At 46.9% G+C, this 23,850-nt stretch overlaps 1 protein-coding gene across 1 annotated transcript; it reads left to right on the top strand.

Moving 5' to 3' along the window:
- The first annotated feature begins 7,315 nt into the window (after nucleotides 1-7,315).
- Nucleotides 7,316-15,684, top strand: LOC103254948 (neurabin-1). The gene is made up of 6 exons (XM_021709910.1): nucleotides 7,316-7,404; nucleotides 9,112-9,310; nucleotides 11,919-12,038; nucleotides 12,772-12,795; nucleotides 13,743-13,925; nucleotides 15,472-15,684. Exons 1-6 carry the CDS (start codon nucleotides 7,316-7,318, stop codon nucleotides 15,682-15,684), a joined length of 828 nt encoding a protein of 275 aa, XP_021565585.1.
- Nucleotides 15,685-23,850: the final 8,166 nt, after the last annotated feature.

Genomic DNA, 23,850 nt, shown 5'->3' with positions numbered 1-23,850 from the left:
TCTTCTCCCCTTTCCTGGCATGCACCATGGAAAGAAACTTACCTCCTTGAGAGTCCAGGATTAGTGGACCGGTGACATGAGAATACAGTTCCCAGATCAGTCTTCTGTGCCATCTGAGCTCCCTGATGCTGGACAGGGAAAGACGGGAAAGCACAAGTGTTAGAGACTACAGTCTCAGGGAAAACAAGTGTAGATCTGAGACCATCTGCAATGCCAAAGCAGCTTAATTTTGTGTGGTTTTGGAGTGAGAAGGACCAATTGTTTACTTTGCCTTAAAATTAGGAAACTATCAAACATAGGGAAAAAGAACCAAATCATTAGACCATTGAGAGAGAAGGATGGACAGAGGCGCAGTGGGAGAGGAGCTTGCACACATCTGGCATGATGCTGTCACTCCTGTGTCTCTGTGCTTCAGGGACAGTCACTGCTTGTCCCCTGTGAGGCCCCACCTGAGGGAAACAAGCACCAGCAATGGCAGGGGCGAGTGTCCCTGGGAGTCCCTCAGGGTAGCTGGAGAGGATGGTCTTGTTGCGTCAACTCCAGGGACTAAGTGCTCCTGGCCATTTTGGGAAGGCTCACCTACTGCCACGTACCCGGCCGCCTCTGTGCTTTAAAGACACAGACGCCAGAGCCACTGCCAGCCGTACCATAGCACGTGGTTATCTGGAGCCAGAGGTGGGGTCCTTGTGTGGGTCCTAGGTACGATGGTCTGGTGGGCATGTGCATGCCACCCTCGGTCTGGGCTATGAAAAAAAATGAATCATATTTTTATTCTTCTTTGTAACTATAGTAGAGTCTTGGCAGATGGGAAGGAATTCACATAATTAAAATAGTGGAAGGACAAGAGACCACAAGGGATGTATTTCTGTTCCAAAAAAGTCATTTCTGAGAGATCACAGTAATGGGGGAGTATGAATAAGACTTGGGGGCAGCCCCATCCTCCAGTGTGGAGTGATCAATGGCCCAGAACCCTCCACATGCATTCCACCTGGGGACAGCCCCATCCTCCCATGTAGGGTGACCAATGAGCAGAACCCTACACAGCATGTTCCATCTGGGGACAACCCTTTCCTCCCATGTAGAGTGACCACAGACTCGAGCCCTACACAACGCATTCCACCTGGGGACAGCCCCATCCTCCTGTGTAGAGTGACTGATGGTCAGAACCCGACATAGTGTGCTCCTCATGGGGACAAGCCCATCCTTCCATGTAGAGTGATCAGGGTGTAGAACCCTACACAGTGTATTCCACCTGGGGACAGCCCCATCCTGCCATGTAGAATGATCAGGGTACAGAACCCTCTACAGTGTGTTCCACCTGAGGACAGTCCTCCTATGTAGAGTGATCAGGGCGTAGAACCCTATGCAGTGCATTCTACCTGGGGCCACTCCCATCCTGCTGTGTAGTGTACTCAGCATGCAGCATCCTACACAGCACATTCCACCTGGGGACAGCTCTCTCCTCCTGTGTAGAGTGATCGATGGCCAGAACCCTATACAGTGCATTCCAGGTAGAGGAGACTCCTGCCCACAGGAGCTCCATGCACTTCACTTTGTTTCCCAGACCAGGCAGGTAGGTGGACCAAGGTCAGATGTGGTGCCAGCAACCCTGGGTCCCTGGGGCTGTGGAGGACAGCAAGGAATACGCTCGCCAGCCTGTGAGGCTTTTTCAGCAAACAGAGGGATGTTGCACAGCCTGAGCCAGCCATCTTTTAGGCTTTTCATCCAGTCCTTACTAGGCTGTTAGAGATCCAATAAGGTCATGCATCACTGGTGGCTGTGAGAGTTTAAAGAGGAAAGACTTTGCTAAGTTTGGTCTTGGTTTTAGTTTTTTTCTCCCCATAAGGTAGAGTGTACTCTGCTGTGTTCCTGGTGGAACCGTGATGACTCACATATGTGACCAGCGTGAGGTATACAGAGGAAATAGATAAGGCTGATCATAATAGAGAACTCAACAAAGAAATAGGGTTTGGTCTATCCCTTTACATATGTGTGCTCAGTGTCATTCTGAGTTCAACAGGCAGCACAGCAAATACAAGCAGAAGGCCAAGGGCCACCTACATGCATGCAGCATGCTTATGTGGTAAATCTTCACCTGTACCCACAACTTCAGAATAAATAAACAAAGCAGGAAACCATGTAGTCGATGGAGCTTGTCATCCACTAACACGCACTGCAAAGGGTAAGATAAAATACTGCTCTAAACCCTGGAGTCGTAGCCACTGGCACCCCGAGGGGTCTGTCTGAAGCTCTGCAGAAACTCTCTGAGCTGGGTCATTGGACAGAAGGCCCTGTGAGCAGCTGAGTGTGTCGCAGACCAGGCTAGATGGTGGCGTGCGAGGTATGATGGACAGAGGGAGATGGCACCTCCCCATGGATGTAAGTTTGCATTCATCTCAAAAGTGTGAGCAGTGGAGAGAATAGTCTGCTGAAATCCAATGCCATAGTCCTGATGTTGCCACAGGCAGGTCTCTGAATTCTAGGCCCTTGGTTTTCTACCAAAAGATAAGTGGGTTGGACTAAACCTGCTTGGTTTCTTGACTCATTGTCCAGCTCTGTGTACGCCGCCTGGCATGGTAGCCTCGGGTCACATGTGGCTTTTGAGCTCTGAACTGTGCTAGTCTCTGTTAATGTGTCTGTAGAAGATACACACTGGATTCAGAGACTTAGTATGAAAAAAAATGAATGGGAATAGCTCCTCAATAATTGTGTAATACTAAAGTGAAAATAATATTTTATATTTCTAGGGGAAATAAAATGTATTGTTAAAATTAATTTTACCTCTCTTTATATGTAGTAACTAGAAAATTTTAATTTGCAATGTGGAGTTATACATACATACATATATATATATATATATATATATATATATATCACACACATAGAGAGAGAGGCAGGGTCTTGCTCTGTTACCCAGAGTCCAGTGTATAGTGTGGCACAGTCATGGCTCAATACAGCCTCAAACTCCTGGGTTCAAGCAGTCCTCCTACCTCAGCCTCCAGTATTGGCGACTACAGGCATGTGCCACCATGTCCTAATTTTTTTTTTTTTAATAGAAAGGAATCTCACTATGTTGCACAGGCTGGTCTCAAATTCCTAATCTCAAGCGATCTTCCTGCCTCAGCCTCCCAAAGTGTTGGGATTACAGACATGAGCCACTGTACCTGCCCATATTATATTTCTGTTGGATAGTGTTGATCTATATGATTCTATCAAAAACAAATTGTCCCTTAATTTATCAGCCATTATTCAGTTGGCCTATAAATTAGCATACATTCATTCATTATTTTATTTTTATTCATTTATTTATTTATATTCTATTTTTTCAGAATAATTTCTTTATACACAAAAGTACATGTGCTACAACAATACAATTTATTTTAAAAGTAACTTGCATAGGGAAAAGTAAGATAAAGCAAAAACTAAGTAATGTTGGTACTTAAAACAACGTACCTTCATAGTAGGTATAATAGTGACCTTTCAGTGAAAACCGAGAGCACAGTGCCTAAAGGGTCTGGGTTCAAATCCCAGCTCTACCATTTCTCATTTTTAACAAACTACTTAATCTCTTTGTGTCTCAGTTTTCTCACCCATAAAATGGACACACACAAACACATACATATATACGTGTGCCTCTTTGGAACACTGGGGGGATCACATTTAAGTGTATTTCAAGTCCTTAGTAAATAAAAATGGTTATTGTTACCATTTTGTATATTTAAAGCAAGTTTTGTGGGAGTCTTCTCCACGTGTGTTTTGCTGGCAAGCTTGTTCATCCAAAGATGACTTCTGTTATATTTTGAAAAATGGGTGGACTATATGGATTATACTTTAGGCGATCCTTCCTAGGATCATATTTATCTGAAAGAGACTTACGATATATCATAGTGTGACGGTGTGTTGGAAATTTTCTCCTGTGCCACATCCCTGGAAATAGCTCTGCCCTGTAGCTGAATAAGACAGAGTCCTGCTAGCAGTCATCCTCCAGAAGGTTTGAAGGTCAAGTAGAACTCACGTGTATAGAAAACTCCTCACCTCTGCTGATGCCTAGTCAGCAGACGCTGTCATCTTCCAGGAGACCTTTGAGTAATGTCAGCTCAGGCTTCGTAGTGCAAACTCATTCCCATAACTGTCGGTCCCCTTTCTAACTGCATGTATCAATTTAACATCCAGTTTTCTTTTTCTGGGCTCGACTTCAAATGCCTGAGACCTGACAAATTCATATTCTCAGCAAGCACATGCTTTTGCACACTCAGAAAAATCTCTTGAAAATATGCTACGTTCATAGAATAACTGGTGACGCTAAATATCCCAAACCAGTTATCAAGGTGGTTCATTTTCTTGTGCATTAAAAACAAATTTAAAATGAGTTTAAAATTTTAAGACAGAATCAGTGGATTTCTCTCATACTTCTAATAGTACAATTTATTTAAAACACCTAAGCAAATATGTTTATTATCCCTAAACTTCCCATTTATGTTTTGATAATGTGTATTGTATTTATGTGTTCCTCTTGCTCTTTCATTTTAAGCCCTCCCAGTATAGCAGAGACTCATTAAGAGAACAACTTCACAGTCTCACATGATTTAAGGCTGAAGTGTCTGCAGTGACTGTCTCCTGTGGACTGACTGTTGGTTAGTGACCAGAACCTGAGACCAGGACTCAGGATCTGGGAACAGGCTATGTCCAGGGTGTTTGGCTTTGAACCACAATGGGCGGTTGCTCCTCTCAGCTGTCATGCATCAGGGTGTCCACATCCCCTGCAGACAGGGCTGGTTTTTCAACCTCTGTCTCCTCAGTGGACATTGAACCTTCCGGAATTACTTCATCTGATTTGGGTGCATGAACAGCTGCAGCCTGTCCTCTGGTTGCTGCTAGCTTTCTCCAATTAGCTTCCTCCCTCCTAGCTTGAATTCTATATTTCTTTATACTTTATCTGTTCTACAGTTTCTGAACTCTTAGTGATATTTTGATGACACCCAATTTTATTCTGAAAATGTCACACATCTCTATTCAAAGTTAAAATAACACCAACAAAGATCACCCTGAAATGTTTAGCTAAGCAATTTAATTTGGGGGTGCCAGCCTCAGGACAAACAAGTTTCAGGATTTATATAATGAGTCTATTGCTCTGTAGAGTTGTTAACCATCAGTCACTTACATACCAGTAGGCAGTTACCTCCAAATGGTGTCTTTGGCTGATGAGGGCTGAATTTGAGGCTATTCCTTCTCCTGGTTCCAAACAATAAAACAAGCAGGGATATAGCAGTGACTTGTGAGCCTATTTTTTGTAAAAATAATAGCAAGCCATTAAAGTACCTCTAGAAAGAGAATGTGAAGGAAGGATAGGACATTTAACTGTTTTGATTCTCTGGAAATTATTTTGAGATCCATCAAGAGTTCATTTCTACCAGTCCTGATTTGGGGGAGGAAGAAAGAGAAACAGGGAAGGAAATAGGAAGAGAAGGAAGGAAAGGAAGGAAGGGAGGAGGCACAAAAGGAAGGAGGTGTCATTTCTAATGGATGTGTCCAGAGTGGAACGGACCATGAGAGCTGTCCTTTCAATAAATCCTGCTTTAAAAAAAGAAAGAAAGAAAGAGATGACCACCCCCAAAATCCTTTCTGAGCCTTTTGTAGGCCCACGAATCCAACAGATCCAGTAGAAAGTTGACATTTATTAAGAAGCCGTGTCTGGTAACCTGATAGGTCTGTAATTATCCAAGTGGACTTTCCTTTTTAGGTGAGTATTCTGTTCTCAAGGTCCAAGCAGAAGGAAGCCCATCACTCCCTCCTCAGGGCTTAAGTTGTCCCAGGAGCACATAGGTGCTGCCGCAGTTCATGGGGTGTTAAACCCTTAGATACATGAAGAACTGGGGGGACAGGCCACAGTCTCAGCGGGGCACAGCCAGCCCTCATGGGCTAGAGATTCGTCATGGACTCTGAACCCACTTGGACTCCTCGGAGGTGTGCTTTCCTTACTTTCTCACGACCCCGCCTCAATACTGTCCGTTTCTTGGTGTGGAGAGCAGGGAAAGGAAGCCTCTGGGAATCAGCAGAGACTGAGCCTCTGCAGCCTACCCCGCAGCACAGTGTAAGAGCCATGTGGCCTCGACCCTCCTCGGTGCTGGACACACACGTCTGTATGCAGTTACTAGCCATGAGTGTTTTTCTGGCAGTGAGAATTCGATAGAGTTTTATAGACGTGACCTTTCAAATGTTGCCTGGCCAGGGTTTGGACTACCAAAAGTCCTTTACAGATAATGCAATGGAATGGCAACAATCAGGAAACAGTTTTCTTATTACTGTCCTACTTTTTTAAAAGTGGTAGTGATGGTATCCTAAAAGCATTGTCACAAAGGCAGTGCAATGGGGAGTAGGACAAGATTGTTATGTGTCATTCACTGCAGCCTATTTATAAACTTTAACCCAGTGTTCATATATCTAAGTACTGCTGTACTGCTGTACTTTATTGGGATTATAGATGAAACTCTTTAAAATTCCTTGATTCAGAAATCTGTAACCAGCAGGGATCCGGATCACCGGGTCCAGTTACTCCTCAGGCACACCTAGTTAAAGACTGGGCTGCAGAGATGTTCCATATTTCTTCCCAGGTAGAACTTTCTGGGCACTTTTCCTGGAACATGAGTCTGAAGCAAAAACACAAACCCCAGAAGGTGAATTGTGACTGGATGGATAGTGAGAAATCCATAGTGGCTTAACCATCCAGAGAGAACATGGCTCCATTTCAAAGGGGTGAAGTGGAAGCAGAGGTGAGACTCAGCTCCATGACATTCCCAGAGCTGTGAAGTGGAAACACTGGTCATGTCTTTCCTAGAGACTTATGCCCATGTCCCAAAGCGCAAGAGCCCTAGATCCTGCCAAGCAAGTTTACATTAAGGATCTGTCTCCCCCTCTCGGGCGGGAATGACTGCCCTGCTTGTCCCACCACCCAGAGTCACGTTTCCGGAGTTTCTCACCTACAGCGTTGACCGAGTGTGTGGGGACATCCACTTCTCACTGTGTCACCCGAAAGGGAGAAACTGGGACTTGGGGAATGGTTATAACAATTTCCCATAAGTAAATAATCTTTTCTGCTCTGGGGACCTCATACTCGAATTCAAGATAATGGTGGTAAATATAGATACTAAGAATTTCCAGAGAGTCTGCTCAGAGCCATGTTAACATGCAAATCTCAGACCACCTCCTCTACCCCCTACCCAAATTCTGATTCAGTGCATCTGGGAGCCAGGATCTGTGCCTGGGCAGCAGCCCCCGGTGACCCTCTCGGCGTGTCTGGGCAACACCGCCCTGGTCCATGGCCCAGGAATATCAGGTGCCTTCTGCAGACACAGCTCCCTCCAGCCAGGCCATCCTTGAGCCATGCTCCCTCCCCCTCAATGGCAAGTGGGTGCATTCCAGGAGACGGATTTTGTTTAGTTTAGACTTTAGGACAAAACTGAAGGTTGATATGTCTCTGGTTGGTCTTTATTACCCTTGAAGACCCCTTTGTTTTGTTTTTAAAGAAATACACTGGTGAACTTGTCAGGCCTCCTGGAAGTGTGACTGCAACCAGCAGTTTTACTTACTCTGAATGCGGATCTCAACGTTTTGTCAAAACATTTTGTCAACACATCACCCCTCCTTTATTCTCTGGAGCTGTCATTCTTACCATCCCTTTACATTTGTACTTCCTAGGTTATAAGATGCTTTTACATTTATTATCCAATTTGATTCTCATATTAATATTTGGAAATATACAGGAATTGTTAGGCATGAGAAGACTGAAGTTCAGTGGGCCAAGAGCCATCCAACCATGGTATTCAGGCACTTTTACTTGAAAGGGAATCTGTGTTGTCTATCAAATAATAGACATGCCACCACGTATCGCCGGACACACTGAGGTCAACCTCTTCCAACATGCACGTAAACCCTGCACAGTCCTACTTTGGTTCCTGGTGATTTATTTTCTTTTAACCAGAAGATAATTACCAATATGGAAATGCCTACACTAAGAGAAGAAATCTGTTGTCCGACTGTTCCTTGGCAGACTGAATCCTTTCATTGTTAAACAATAAACATAGACCTCTATACTTGGACAGTTTTCACAGCACTTTCACACATATCATCTCACTTAATTCTTTTTTTTTTGAGTTGGAGTCTCTCTCTGTCGCCCAGACTGGAGGGCAGTGGCACGCTCCTGGCCACTGCAGCCTCGACCTGCTGGGCTCCGGTGATCCTTCTGCCTCAGCCTTCCAAGTAGCTGGAACTACAAGCGTGTGCTACCATGCCCGGCTAATTTTTGATTTATTGTAGAGATGAGGTCTCGCCAAGTTGCCCAGGCGGGTCTCGAACCCACGGGCTCAGCCAATTCACTCACCTCAGCCTCCCAAAGTGCTGGGATTACAGGCTAAGCCACCGAGCCCAGCTATCTCACTTAATTCTTAACAAATACATAGGAGATACATCGAAATACCCACCTTTTATGGTTGGGAAACCGGGACTGAGAGAAGACGCTGGGCCTTGTGCTTAGGTGCTGGTCCCCTGGACCTCCAGGTGGGGCAGACATGAGGGCCTCAGGCCTCGGGCTCCTCCTGCAGAGAGGCACTCAGAAAACCAGTATGCTGTGTGTTTTGCTTCACATACCACCAGCCCTGAAGTTATTTAAATATGTCATTCTCTGAAGTCTCCGACCTATGGGACCATGAGTTCCAAGGAATGAAAAATTGCTGATTGGGTCAATATCCCTGGTGCTGTGGCACTGACGTGTCACCCACATGAACGATGTTGTGTTCACCAACTGGATAGGAGTTTCTTAAACTGTGGCCCTCTCTGATTATAATTCATCTACATACATTTATCAGGCGCTTTTGGTAAATTCACCATGCCAATAGCAATATAAAAATGTCAACCATTGTCTTGGAATCCATTTAGATGTAAACAAAGACAACCACGAAGACTAGTATAGTCAAAAGCGCAGCATTTGGGCACTGTTGAGTAGAATAATTTCTCCAAATGTTACTTCAAACTATATTGAGTCCTTTCAGAATTCAGTTCAGTAAGTCTTAAATCTACCTTGCTTTGTCTGACATTCTCTTTCTTTTCACAAAACAGGATCTTGAGGTGCAGGCTGGACAACTGGAGACCCAGGCCCGCGCCCCCAACTCCGGCCTCCGCCCGCCCCGCGTGCACACCTTTCTCGTGGTTTAGCGACAGCCGGAAGGGATCCTATTCCTTCAGGAACCTGCCTTCACCTACAAGCTCCCCCCAGCCTTCTCCTGAGACTCTAATTTCAGATAAAAAGGGGTTCAAGGTAGAAAACACATGGATTAAGAAAACAAACAAGAGAAACCCCAATCCCTCCTCCTCTTCAGTACTTGGAAGTCATTCTCAACTTGAGTTTGTAGTCGGGACCAAAAAACCAATGCGATAACACAGCAGTAAACAATGCATGTTGTTTCTTGTGTGAGAAGAAAGAGCGCCTCGCTTCCTCATCCCCTCCTTAACACTATTCCTTTCTGATTGTACAGTACTCTTTGATCTGCCTGTCTTTCCACATACTGCTGTTTAATCTTGGTTTGACAGTTAAGCCACTCTGGGAGAGGTGAATTTGAATCATAGCACAGAATGATAGATCTGTTTACCAAGTATTCTGCTTTAAATTTACACTGCAGAACGATGTCACTGTGCTTCTCAGGATTTGCTGGAAAACTAATACATTTGGGACTGAGTATGTGATCAGTACATCTAAGTGAACGTCTTTAAAACAGGCCAATATGCTAGCCGGGCTCAGTGGCTCAGCCTGTAATCCCACGCTTTGGGAGGCTGAGGTGAGTGGATTACCTGAGCCCGCGGGATCGAGACCCGCCTGGGCAACTTGGCGAGACCTCATCTCTACAACAAATCAAAAAATTAGCTGGGTGTGGTAGCGCGCGTCTTTAGTTCCAGCTATTTGGAAGGCTGAGGTGGAAGGATCACTGGAGCCCAGCAGGTTGAGGCTGCGGTGGCCGGGAGCGTGCCACTGCACTCCAGTCTGGGCGACAGAGTGAGACTCCAACTCGAAAAAAAAAACCAAAAAAAATCAGGCCAATGCTGACATATCACCCTAACTTATTCCTTCTTTTAACATCACACCTTCATGTTGAACAACTGTTGTGATTCTGTCATGAAAGTTTTTAGCTTTAGCAGAGTTAGGAATTACACGCATGGGTGTTATTGCTTTTAAATGCATGACGGTTATTCTAGCATGACGCTGCAAATCTCTGCTAACATTTTATGGGAACACTTATAGTGGCTAACTTTCACTCTTTTTGTCTCCTTTTATCTGTGTTCAACTTTTATTTCTCAAACAGAAATATGTGATTAATGTTACGTGAATTTAATCATTTTCTTAAGATCAACAGCTCACAGAGTTTTGACGGGGGTTGGGCCTGTGTCTCTGTTGGCCAATCCCCCCATGGAGTCTGTGTTCGGTGCCCTGCTACCCAGCTGTTCTGCTGGCCATGCTGCCTGTGCTCTGGCTTAGACTCCTTTTCTGAAACCTCAGCGAGACTTGGAATTAGACTGATGAATTCTCCAGCCTTGGGCATAGTATTTATTTCCTGTGAACACCTAAACCCACTACAAAGGATCGTGATCAGTGCAGTTCCTAGGGTGGTGGAACAAGATGGTGTTGGCCAAGAACTCAAAGTCCCCAGGAGCCCAGGAGTCTGGTCAGGACTAAGTCCAGTTCCTAGGGAGGTGAACAGGATGGTGTTGGTCAGGTGCTCAGAGTCCCCGAGCCCAGGAGCCTGGTTAGGACCAAGTCCAGTTGCTAGGGAGGTGAAACAAGATGGTGCTGGCCTAGGGCTCAGAATCCCTGGGAACCCAGGAGCCTGGTCAGGACTAAGTCCAGTTCCTGAGAAGGTGGAACAAGATAGTATTGGTTAGGTGCTCAGAGTCCCCAGGAGCCTAGGAGCCTGGTCAGAACTAAATCCATTTCCTCGGAAGGTGAACAGGATGGTGTTGTTCAGGTGCTCAGAGGCTCCAGGAGCCCAGCCATTCTCACATTACTAGCAAAAGAAGCTTTAACAGCAACAGATCACTTTGTCCCAGTATTGGGTCTGAGATATCCAAATGTTGCCTGAATATTTCTACCATAATATCTTGCATGGAGGGTACTCCAGATTGGCTAAAATCACTTTCACAGTGTAGCCATGTGGTCCTGGTTAAGCTGTTTGGTTTTAATATCCACTGAGTGCTTTGGTAAAGTTTCAGGGAAGTTTTATTAACACCCCCACCCCACCCCACCCCCCCGTGTTCATCTGGGAGCATGTCTGTTCTGTCTGGGCCTATCTGACACTCTGCTGTTGTGCACAATTGTTGCATCTTAGCATGTAACTCCCAGTGCAGTGTCAGCCCGGGAACCCCCTCAGAACTTGTCATCTGGAAGGGCACAGCCAGGAGAGGGTCTGCTGTCTCTCACTTGTCTCATCATGGCCAACCACTGGTGGTCCCTCCCCAGGGCGCCCTGACTCCCTCTCGAATGGGACTTGCCATCTGTTCCTGATGGCTCAGCCTCTTCACACCATCTTGTATTTTACTTACATGTTCCCCATTACTGTCAGTGTCAAAGAAGATAGGCTTGTTAATATCACTCCTCTGAGCAGCTGTAGAGGACAATGAATTCTGTACCCTTGATGAGAGTGTGGGGAATCGTGTCTCTAGAAGCACCTGCCTTTGCATCAGATGGAGAAAGTGCCAGAGTTCCCCTCCACTGCTAAGGGTGCCCCGTCACTCTCCAGAAAGGCCATCCACCAAACCAAAGGTGCATTTCCTCCTCGGAGAGTGTCCAGAAGCCTGACCAGAGCTTGCAGACAGCCTGCCTCCTGCCCACTCCTACCTGTGCTGATGTAACGCTGAACTTCATTTATTTTTTATAGAATTTTGCCCTCAATGATGACTTCAGCCCCAGCAGCACGAGTTCAGCAGATCTGAGTGGCTTGGGAGCAGAACCCAAAACACCCGGGCTCTCTCAGTCCCTGGCACTGTCATCAGACGAGGTACTCGTGGGATGTGACAACTGCTCTCACAAGTCAGGCTGGGAGCTGTCCCGGGGGTATTCTTGGGGATTCTGCATGAAATCATCAGGACCGTGGCTTTCCATTTAACAGAAAGTCTTCATGAGGTTTCTCCCTCTCTATCTCCCCATGAAAGCAAACACATGCCCACATGTATATGTGTGTGCTTATATGTAAATGCAAGTGGGGAGAGGCTGAGCGCTGGAGAGCAAGGATAGGAGGCCCACTCGGGATCACGTGGATGTTTCTGGGTTAATTAACCCTTTCCTTGCTTCCCCAGTCATCCACCCATCATAGTTCTCCCACCAAGGAGGGGGTGGCCCTGTGAGGCCCCGCCTGGACAGGCGAGCTCTGGTCAGGAAGGAAGTGGGTGAGACCACGTGCCAGCAGCTGGGGTTGGCCGCATTGCTGAGAGTTACTAGGAAACTTGCATAGGTGAGCAGGCAGTGGCATTAACCCCCTGCTCAGTCCCGGCGGTGGGTAGGGCAGGAGGCACAGGAGGCTTCCTTCCGTGAAGCTTTATGTTTTCTGTAAAGATTTGTTCTCACCGATTTCTTTTTGACTCGAGGTTCATTTTGGGACCTCTGCTTTTTCATGCCTTTCCCACCGTGTTCTTGGCACTTGGCGAGCCTGTCCTGTTACTATGTGCCCTATGTGTTGCTTCTCCTGTCTCTGTAACACTTTTCTTCTTGATTCTTCCACTGCCCTCGCTCAGAGCCTGGATATGATAGACGATGAGGTAAGCTCCACGGGCGTTAGTGCTGTCGTTTGACCTGCTCTCTTCTCTCTGTAGACAACATAGGACACTTTCCTCTGTGGGGAGGTCTCCAGGTGTCATGCCGCTGCTCTCTCTACCCTCGTCCTGATCTTAAAGATACTCCCGAGTCCCCCTCCAGGGCTCCTCAGTGCGTGTCCCTGTGCCATGCCCTTGATGCAGTCCGTTCTCTTCCTCCCCCTTCCTTCATGGTTGCCTGCCCCTCCCTGCTCCTGGGCTCCTCATGTGATCATTGATCAACTCCTGCCTTGCCCCCAAGTCCTGGTGTCTCCTTCACCCCCTTCAGCATAGCAGCTACAGGAACCAGCCTGCCCCTCTGCCCTCTTGAAAGGAACATTATGCCATAAACAGAGCAGGGAATTTGGAAGAGGCCCCTAAAGGTTGCAGCCTCCCACTTGCCAGCTGTGCGATCTTGGACAGATCACATAGACTCCAGAGCCGCCTCCTTATTTATTACAAGCACTGACTGGCATCACCTGTCCGGCCCCCCTCAGGTGTGCTTGCAGTGCTTCTCTCACGGTGGCTGAAGGTTACCTTGAGAAGGCTCAGGGACCAGTGTCCACCTCCAAGTGGACAGTGCCTCTGTGTCATTTGATGCATTCCTAGAAAACCCCCATGTCTCACCCAAGGACAAAGGCAGCGTCCAGGGGGTTTTAATGTCAAAGACTGCAACATTCGAGCATATTTTCTCCACCGTCAAGCTTCCTGCATGATTAATGCTGCTTTATTTGGGGGAATCTTTAAAGTTCCAAATACCTAAAAACATGTAGGTAATATGTATTTTTTTTTTAAGTTCAACTAGAGCCACTTGTTATTTTATGGTCTAAAAACAGACATGGCTCTCAGGGTGGGGCAGCTCCTTTGGTAGCACGTCACGAGCCCTTAACGTGCTCCATCCCATTCCCACCCAGATCCTAGACGACGGGCAGTCCCCCAAGCACAGCCAGACCCAGAGCCGTGCTGTGTCTGAGTGGAGTGCGCAGCAGGTGGCCCACTGGCTGCTGGGCCTGGGCCTGGAGCAGCACGTGTCCGCGTTCAATGCCCAGAACATCACCGGTGAGCAGCTCCTGCAGCTGGACAGCAACAGGCTGAAGGTAAGGGCCATGCTCCTACAGCAGGGCCAGGCAGCATCTGTGCCCCGCAGAACCCCTGAGGTGTTTTCATTAGACAAGAGCTCTGGGCGGGCATGGTGGCTCATATCTGTAATCCTAGCACTTTGGGAGGCCGAGGCAGAAGGATCGCTTGAACCCAGGAGTTCGAGACCAACCTGGGCAGCAAAGTGAGACCTCATCTCTTCAAAAAATCAAAAACTTAGCTGGGTTTGGTGGCGCATGCCTGTAGTCCCAGCTACTTGGGAGGCTGAGGCAGGAGGATCACCTGAGCCCAGGAGGCTGAGGTTGCGGCGAGTTGTGATCATACCACTGCACTCCAGTCTGGGATACAGAGTAAGACCCCAACTCAAAAAAAGAGAGTGCTGGGCATATCCAAGAGGGTAATCCTGTGAGCATCAGCAGCAAAGGCGTGGCGTTGCCTGGGGCAGTAGATGAAGGTGCACCATGCCCATCGGGCTCTCCATCAGGGCTAGTGGACACTGAGGGACCTGTCCAACGGTGACACCTGGCAGCACAGGGTCCATGTGTCAACTCAGCCCGCTTCAACATGGAGTGGGTTTCAGTTGTGGCTAGTGCGGGCTTTTCCATCACAGCAGAGATCCTCTCATCCTCTCTGCATTCACGTCTGCTCACCCTACCCCCCTATGGTTCCCAACCTGGGCAACTTTTGCCCAGAATGTTCTTCCCCAGATAAGCAGAGGCCTCATCTCCCCTCCCCATGGTGCACTCATTTCCCCTTGTCCAGTTATCTCTCTCGGAGGCTGGGGCACCCACCAGGTGGGCAAAGCAAAGGAGCTCATAGCCAGATCTGTGTGCCCGCCTCCCCGCCTCAGCCCCCTGCAAGACTGACGGACAGATGAGCATCTCCTGTCAGCCCTGAAAAGGTTAGAAATCAATCAGGAACTTGTGGATATGATGGCCCCATTGACAAGGCTGTCACCGCTGGGGAGACAGATGCATCAGTTGTTGGTTCTGAAGGTCACAGAGCACTGAGCATCCATGACCACCTCGCCTTGTTCTAAATTCCAAGCCCGTGGGGAATCCCCTCATTATAACCATAGACTGACCTGAGCTTTCTGGCCCCCAGGACACTCTGGCTCTTGCTGTCAATTTATACGCTGGCAGAAAGCCACACATCCTTCCTGTCCTTCAGGCGGCTCTGTGGTGGCAGTGCCCGCTCCCACTCATATGCTGATGAGTTCAGCCGCTTTCTCCTGTAAATGTTGCAACCCACAGGTCGGAGGAGTAGCGGTGTGCCCCTCCACTCATCCATCTAGGAATCACCCATTTGGGGTGCATCTCGTAATGAGCTTGAGGATTTGCTTTGCAAGGGACTTCAAGGAACACAAGATATGCCTCGCACAGGCCCCCAGAGCATGGACTTCTAGCACATGCAATCGCTTCTCCTCTGATCTTACCACTTCTGTGCAGGTTTAAATTGATTCGTGGGCTTGGGCGTATTGTGACATCGCCATCCTCAGCAGGTCCTTGGTTCTCAAGTTCTGTCTGTGTGCTGCTTCCTTCTCAGGCCCTTGGAATGACATCCTCCCAGGACCGAGCCATGGTGAAAAAAAAACTCAAGGAGATGAAGCTGTCCCTCGAGAAGGCTCGGAAGGCCCAAGAGAAGATGGAGAAACAGCGAGAAAAGCTCAGGAGGAGGGAGCAAGAGCAGATGCAGAGGAAGTCCAAAAAGACAGAAAGGATGGCACCGGCCCCAGCGGAGGCCGCAGGGCAGCAGTAGCACACGCCCCCACAGGACCACAAGTGCTCAGCAAGAAGGCCGTCCTCCTTCCCTGGCCTCCTCCCTGAGCTGAAGAAGACCAGTGGGTGGGGTGCTGTTTCGGGCAGACAGGACTGCTCCCTTCACCTGCTGAAGTCACCCCAAGCCGCCTTTGGTTGATTAACAAGCCAGAGACCTCACACGTGAGAGATGCAGACTCACTGCTCCTCTCTTCTCCCGCCTGCTGATGTCTTGTGTCGTGTTGGGCATGTTGTGTCACTGGCAGGGCTCGCGTGACCCACCCGACACAAGCGTGACACCTTGTGTGGTTCTCGAACACCGTGAATTTCCAGATGAGATCTGAGAGCAGGCAGAGAGCGCCTGCCATGAGCCCCGGCATCGGTGCATACAGTGTGGGCTGCAGCGTCCACCCCTGCCTGTGGGAAAGGTCCCCTCAAGTCTGTGTCTGGTTGCGCAACCACCCCACAGTAGCCCCCTGCGTGCTCTGCTGCATGATTACCTTTAGGGGAACAGGAAGCAAGCTTGAGGGGCACCAGACGGAGAGGAGGGAGGTAGAGTCGTTCGTTGACTGCAGAAAGCAGGAGCCTTGGGGATGTGCGCATGTGGATGTCACCTTAGGATTCTGGGGGTAACATTTATCCAGACAGAGCTGTGCAAGGACGAACAGGCAGATGTTAGCGCAGCCACAGGGTATTGGGATCTGGTGTTGACTTTGCTACTGCTGTGTGTTCAGTATTTCAGTCACACTGGCAAACACAACCCAGTGACTCTTTTTCCCCCCAGTAAATTGAACAGGAAATTGCTTTTTAAGGAAACTGCCGTTTTCAGGTTTCCCTCCAGGGACCCTCTTTGGTGGGTCCTCGGCCTCCTGTGACACAGACAGGCACTCGTCATGAGTTTTCTACTCAAGATTCCCCAAGTGGGATCAGTCAGTGTTTTAACAAATGCACTTTTAAGAAAAATAGAAATACCAGTCAGAGAAAATTTAGATTCAGTAATGCTCAGCCAGAGAACCCATTTTTTTTGAGCTCAAGGAATGTTCCTGTACAAGAGGCTTGTCAGTTGGGATGGTTTTTTGTGCTATTCCCTTTCATGCTTCAGAGGTGTCCATTTTACAGGTAGAGTTTGCTGAAGTTTGCAGCACATGGGTCCACTTGAGTCGTGGAGGAATTTAGGCCTAAGCCAGTGTTAAGGGTTTCTGTAGTCACCAAACTAATGTGTGGAAGACAGAGGCAGTGGCGGAGAAACAGACTCACCTAAGAAGTTTCAAACAATGAGGGCTTTTTGTTTCTTCTTTTACTTTTTATGCTCATGTATCTGGTTCTCTTTGCTTTACTGGCTCTAAAAACAGGTCATCCGCTATGTAAGGGACCACTTTCAGGTTCAGGCTTGAGGCCACGAGCTTTTTGGACAATCTTTCTCCTGAGGGGAGTGTCTGCTCTGCCTGCCACTGTCCGGACCTTCCACTGAAAGCATCCTAGGTGGAGCTTGGGGGCAGCTTGCAGCATTGAAGGGGCAGCTTGTGGAAGGGGACTCTTGCTCTCATAGCCCCATTGTGTATTCGTATTATCCACATTGGGGTTTTGCTTTTTATGGTTTTGGTTTTGTTTTTGCTTATCCGAATATCCCAGCTCTGGAATCATCTAAACTAGAAACGTTCAATTCTGTTCTCTCCCCAAGGCTGGTTTCCTTTTCAGTGCCAGGGTGTGGTCTATTCTGCTTCTGCCTTTTGTCACCGGGTACAGATCACCCATTCAACCCCCAGAAACATCAGCAAAAAAGTAATGCCATGTGGTCACAGTCACCATCATGCTTCTCTATCTTCCTTTGGGGTGTGGTCAGGAAACTGCCGTCCTGGATTCTCTGTTAGTCTCTCGAGGCATCTGGAGCTTTGCTGTATAGTAATACCATGAGGAGCAAGGCGCCACTATTGATAAGTATAAAATTTGGCAAACATTTTCTCACACCACAATACTAAATTAGTAAAAATCTGGTAATACCAGTGCTTGCTGTTGTAAATTTTTGCCATTTTTGCGTATTTTGGGGGACAAAAATGACCTGGATTACACTGGAAGTTTCACTGTCTTCATTTCAGGAGTGAAAACTGAAGGACGATGATCTTAAGTTATGTTTACACTTTGGAAATACTCGAAAATGGATGTAGGCATGGGAAATGTCTATGAGTCTGTCTCTGCACCTAATTTATGATCTATTATATTGCATTTTCTTAAATGTATTAGAAGCACTGTTCTTCATAACTTTATTTGTACACTTCCGATGTTTAGATGAACGTCCAGCTGATAATGTTATAAATCAAATTCTTATTCTTCAAATCATTTTGTCTGTATTATAACTCTTTTGATGTTTTAAAGTTAAATTATAGTAGTTTTAGACCGCTGAGTTATTTTAGCCTTGCTACTTAAAACTGCTGACAATGTGAACGACTGGATCTGCTTGTCCGACAGAGGACGAGATGCAAACTGACGATAGAAGGGTATAAGCAAGTGTGTAGGTGCTCGGGTCTCCGGGCCACTTGTCCTCTTAGTCTCTCACTGACTGTGGTGCATGATGCTCAGTGAGGCTCTGTGCCTTACGCAACACCAGCTTGAATGCTCGTGGTTTTCAGCATCTGTGCAATGTAACACAGAATTGTGGCTTTGTCAACCTTGAAACCTTTGCCGCTTTTATCATCAGAAAATGAACAAAAAGGGAATGTGTGATTAACATGAACTATATTCCCTAAAGGAGCGCTCATTATGACTCTAACAATAGCCGACAGTGTTGGGGTACAGGCTATGCCCACTGGAGACAGAGCATTGTACAAGCTGTGTCTGGCCAGGGGTTTCCGTTGAAGGACTTCTGGCTTACAAGTGACTTCTTTGTGGAAAACCATCTCTCACAATGTAACTCACAGGTTGTGTAATACTCTTCTCATGCTTTTCCTGCCTGAATCAGAAATTCACTGCAGAGTGTCACGTTAGGGCAGAAACATCATCGTGTTCATTCTACACTGATGGGGCTCGTCCCTTGGTTTCGGGACGATAAAGCTCTTCTGTGGCTGTCATCCACTAGCAGGGCGTGACATTGATTTCTCACCCCAGCTTCACGTGAGCTTTTTTAACCTATAGCTGTCTGTGGTGACAGAAAGGCAGGTCTGCGGCCAAACTCGGCTTCCAGCCATCATGGGATGGGACTGTCCACCTTGCTGTTGTGGACAAGGTGGCAGGAGTAAAAGTGAGGAGCTGGAGTAACCCTTGCCTCCACCTGCAGTCATCTCTAGCCTGAAATCTTAAAGTGTCCCAGGCCCAGGCCACAGAATTGGCCACAGGTGGTTGGAGCTAGTCCTCAGCCTTTGGTGTTTGCTGGAGATAGAAAAAGAATTCTCACTTGAGTCCTTCATGCCATGGAACAAATGTGTGCTTGGAAGCAACATCTTAAGAAAGGTGAATGGAAATGTGCATTTATGCAGATGTTCTAACTCGCGTATAAGTGTTAAAGATTATGGAGGCTCAGCTTAGAGAAGACCCAATGTTTAATCGTGTTCTGGAAGTTTCTAAAGTCTCACAATTCTGAGGGATGCGCCTATCCTTAGGATGTGGGCAGCTCCTCAGCGCCCTGAGACTCATAAGTATTACCAAATTCTGCTTAAGTAACTGGAGGCGCTCCCAGCAGAGCTGGAGGGGGGCACTTTTATGAACAACAGTCCCTAGGATTCATGCCACCTACTTCAGGCAAAGACCTTAGTGCTCTCTGAGGAAAAGTGTCAAATGGAAAAGCCGCCTTTTTATGTCTTTTCAAATTTACTTTTAACCACAGATCCACCTGCAGATTCTGAAGCTAAGCATTTAGAGATGCGCCACAGAAATAAAATGTCCATATTTTCTTCTGGAATTGTTTTCATCATGGGGGGCGGGTGTGGGAGGGCAGTCAGTTCTTGAAAGACAGCAGTGTTACAGGCAGTCTCAGTGAGCTTCAGTGGCTCAGCCCTGAAAACCAGTCTGGGCGTATTGGCAGATTTTGTTTGCATTTGTGTTGGATATTTAAAGTCTCAGGAAATTTAGTCTTGGTCTAAAACACTGGGGAAAAAAATATCACCAGACAGAACACATTTGAGTAACTTGAAGTAACTCAGAATAGGCCCAACTAGAAGGCAGAGGGGAAAAAAACCTACGGAACCCATTTCTTCCTGGAAAGTGGAGGTGCCCTGCTGTTTCTGGCAGACGGAGGGTCCTTGCGTGCCCGGGCATCACGTCTATGTGGGTCTGTTGAGAGAGTGGTTGTTACTGCAAGGTTTGCACATGTGAGTGTGGCCAGGCGCAGCCTGTGACCTGCTTCCAGGTCCTTGGCGTGGGGAAGGGAAGGAACGCAATGATCAGTGTGTGACCCCACCCCAGCCCCTACAGGATTCAATAGCGAGGAAGCTGGAAGGAGTGACAACCGACAGCTTCTTGAGGTGCGCGTGCCACTCAGGTCAATGTTCAGTACCTCATACGTGTAAACATGACACCCACACATGTACACACTACAGCCACATGACTCAAAAACAGTGTGTGTGGAATTTGGTAGTGTCAGCACCCCAGACTAATCATAGCCTTATTGCCATTTTTTGTGTTGTGTATACATTGAATGGCTCACAGGTTTTAAGAGATTTTTTTAAAACGTAAGTATTTCTACTAAATGCACTTATCCTTCCACCTGTTTATATATTTTGGTAAAATTGATTTACTCAATACTTGGTCTTTTGGTAAGATACAGTCTTCTCACGTTTGTTCAATGCTTTGACATCAGGATTGCACATGGCGGAGAGCTCAGAAGACCTTTCTGCAGCTGGGGGCATCTTCATCTGTGGACTGCCATTTTCTTGGCTAGAAATCACCCTGTGTGTTCTTGGGTGCGACTCATGCTTCTGAAATGACACAGCTGATGTCTCTGGTGCTGGAGTCACTGCAGGGTTGCCATCATATGGCCATTTATTTGCTTCTTGTGTGAGTGATCGCATTTTGGTTGTTGCCAAAAATAATGCAAATGGTTGTGAGTGTGAGCATGTTGTTGGAAGGTGTACACTTCTGTTTCTTTCAGCTGCTTTATTCACACACCCAGCTTTTCTGTCAAGGACTTAATCATTCATTCATGAAAGAACAGTTGGTCAGAAATAAGATTACCTTAAAAAGTGGGAATTCAGAGGCACTCCAAGCAGATAACACCTCCCAACAACATCTGATTTAGTTAGTGCTTAGTGAAATTCCTTCAGTATATGATATGTATATGTTTTCCTCAATATTATTTAATGTTATAACTGCTGCTTTTGTATTTTTAATGGTGTTGCAATTAAACCACTTGTACACCTGCTACCTATTACTGACAGAAAACTGGGCAGCTGAAACATAAGAGAGAATGAATTCTGTTCCACTGGAAGGAGTTGATTTATTTTCAGCTTTCTTTCTGTATCGCTAAAGGAAAAGAGCTATGACAATGATTTGGGGTCTGATAAGTGTGGATAGCATGTTCTCTGAAACTTTTCATTTGCACATCTGCTGTCTGATCATTTGCATGGAAGAGACAACAGTGCCACGTCCGCATTGTTCCCTTGTGCTTGGTTGCTATGTACCTCTCTAGGTCGTTGTGTTCCAAATGACATTCCTTCCTCCTTGGTTTTCAGAGGCATTCAGAGCAAAATACCACAATGGTCCTTTGTTTTTGACCAATCTAACAATACCTGTGATTAAATTTAATCTGCTAGTGTAAATAAACTTTTTGCCAATGAGTATTATTGTTGTTAGACAACGAATGCAATAAAAAGAGAAATACTGAGATTGTCGAGGTGATTTTTTTCCCCCCTCTTCCATTTTTACCTTCAACTAAAACAAGCCTTGCCTGGGTAAATCTGTGTGAATTGTCAAACATATGTGTCAAACAAGAGCAAAGTGCACATTTTTCGTGGAAATGAAACTAAAAAGTTTTGACACTAGCAAAGTGTGAATTGGCAGCTAGCATTGCGTTTGAAAGCACAGTCATGGACCTGGGCATAGAGGACAGAGCTCAGCCTCCCCAGACACGCCTCCCACTGTTCCCTGGGGCTGCCCTGCTGCCAAGGCCTCCAGTGCCCACCGGCTAGGAGAACCTGTGACAAGCCCAGGAAGGGCCAGCCCTACGTGGTGAGGCGCGGGTGGAGGGAGGCCCGGCCCACCCTGGAGTCTAGGGTAATTCTAAGCAGTTGCATTTCCTAAATCTGAACCATTCCTAAGACCAGGCTACAACAAGGAAGTGTACTGATTCCATTCTCTCTCTACACATTCATACTATAATTTACCTTTGGCAGTGCAGACATTTAGATCTGGGCATCACAGAATGCATGAATTAAGTTGTTTTCCTCTTCTTAGAATGTTGGTTAGGAAATTCCTGCCCAGGCTGTCCCTTTCTGAGTAATCCTGAGCATATGTTGGGTCCAGTTAGGTAGTTTTTTTTTTTGTTGGGGGTTTTTGGGGTAAATTTGCTTATTCGATCAAGATCAAGAAAGAACAGAATATGGTCATTTTATTGAAGACGTTCTGGAGGCTAACTACTCAGGAGGCTCTTATTAAACAAGGAAATGAGGATTTTCCCCTAAAAATCCCACTCATTCATGGTTTCAGATCTGTATTTCGGAGACTCCATCGTCCAGGGTATGGACAGCATCTCTGGACAATCGGGCCCTCGAGGGCACATTAGGTCCCTGAAGTCAGGACTGATGCAACTCGAGTGTTGACATGAGGCAAGTATTTTTGATCCAAACAAAACGTTCCTGTTCATTCCTTTGTCCACAATCCTAAACTGTTGGCAGTCCTTACTTTAGCGACCAGACATTTTGCCCAAGATACCCCAGACTGTCATCATGAGAAGTGCCTTAGAAAGACTTTGTTTCTAAAGTGACTGCCTTAATGTCCCAAGGAAATAATTCAGCAAGACGATTGCACTTTCAAAACAGACAAATTAATTAAGGTGACCTTCCTGTGTCAGCTTTTATCACAAAATGATAAAGTCATATTGTCCTCCAAGTTGTGTCCCTCAGAAGATAGCCAAAGGTTGTTGATCTTTTCTACTTGTTTGTTTTCCTTTCTATTTTTTCTTTTCAGCCTTCACAGCAAGTTAGAATTATTTATTATTATTATCATTATTATTATTTTTTGAGTTGGAGGTCTCTGTCACCCAGGCTGGAGCACTGTGGCACACTCAGGGCTCACAGCAGCCTTGACCTTCTGGGTTCAGGGGATCCTTCCACCTCAGCCTTCTGAGTAGCTGGAACTACTGGTGTGCACCACCACACCCAGCTAATTTTCTGATTTTTTGTAGAGATCTCACTATGTTGCCTAGGCTAGACTCTTGCGTTCAAGTGATCCTCCACTCTCAGCCCCCTAAAGTGCTGGGATTACAGGTGGGAGCCACCACACCTGGCTTTAGAATATTTTTTAAAAACCACCAGCACCACCACCACCTCACCAACAGTGTTGTCTTTGGGGACACTCAGCTGTGCCTAAATCACATGCAGGCGTCATTCTGCAGCCAACGCTGAAGTGAACAAACTTCTTCCTTTAACAAGTCAAAGAAGCTACAAGGTACCATTTATGTCAAGAAAGCAGATACTCATAATTTCCAGGTGTGACCACATGCCTATGGATTCTAAGGTTTTTCTGTACACCGTCGCAACAGGAAACCTGGAAAAGCAAGCATGAAGGGAGAGTCCGGGACATCTGGCCATGCCAGGTGCTCGTAGCTCCCCAACGAGCATGCCTGGGCGGGTGACTCTCGTGCACATGAACCAGAGTCCCCACGGAAGCACCAGAGTTCCGGATGCATGAGCGAGTCCTGCTGTCCTATAACCTCTGAACAGCACGTGGCAGTACACACGTGTGCTCCTGAGAACACACGCTCTCAGGATAGAACTTGGGGGTCATAGTTAAGACCTGATGTTGACATAACACATGTAGTCATGTGAATGAGGATTTTTATTGGTGCATGGGGTTTCCAAGGACCCCAGGTTGACGTGTGTTGTCTCCAAAGAGCCTTCTCCAGGGATCCACCCCCGGGTAACAAGCACTCCGATGCCACTTGAGGCCCAGACTCAGGGTCCACATCCGCTGCTGGGATCACAGAGCCCCTGAACTTGGCGCAGTTGAAGGAATGGGTCGC

Source organism: Carlito syrichta, unplaced genomic scaffold (assembly GCF_000164805.1).
Source record: "Carlito syrichta isolate Samal-C Ts95f unplaced genomic scaffold, Tarsius_syrichta-2.0.1 Scaffold287680, whole genome shotgun sequence".
In the NCBI taxonomy this organism is placed as follows: Eukaryota; Metazoa; Chordata; class Mammalia; order Primates; family Tarsiidae; genus Carlito; species Carlito syrichta.
The sequence above is the reverse complement of the archived record's forward strand: the minus strand, read 5'-3'. Positions and strand labels throughout refer to the sequence as shown.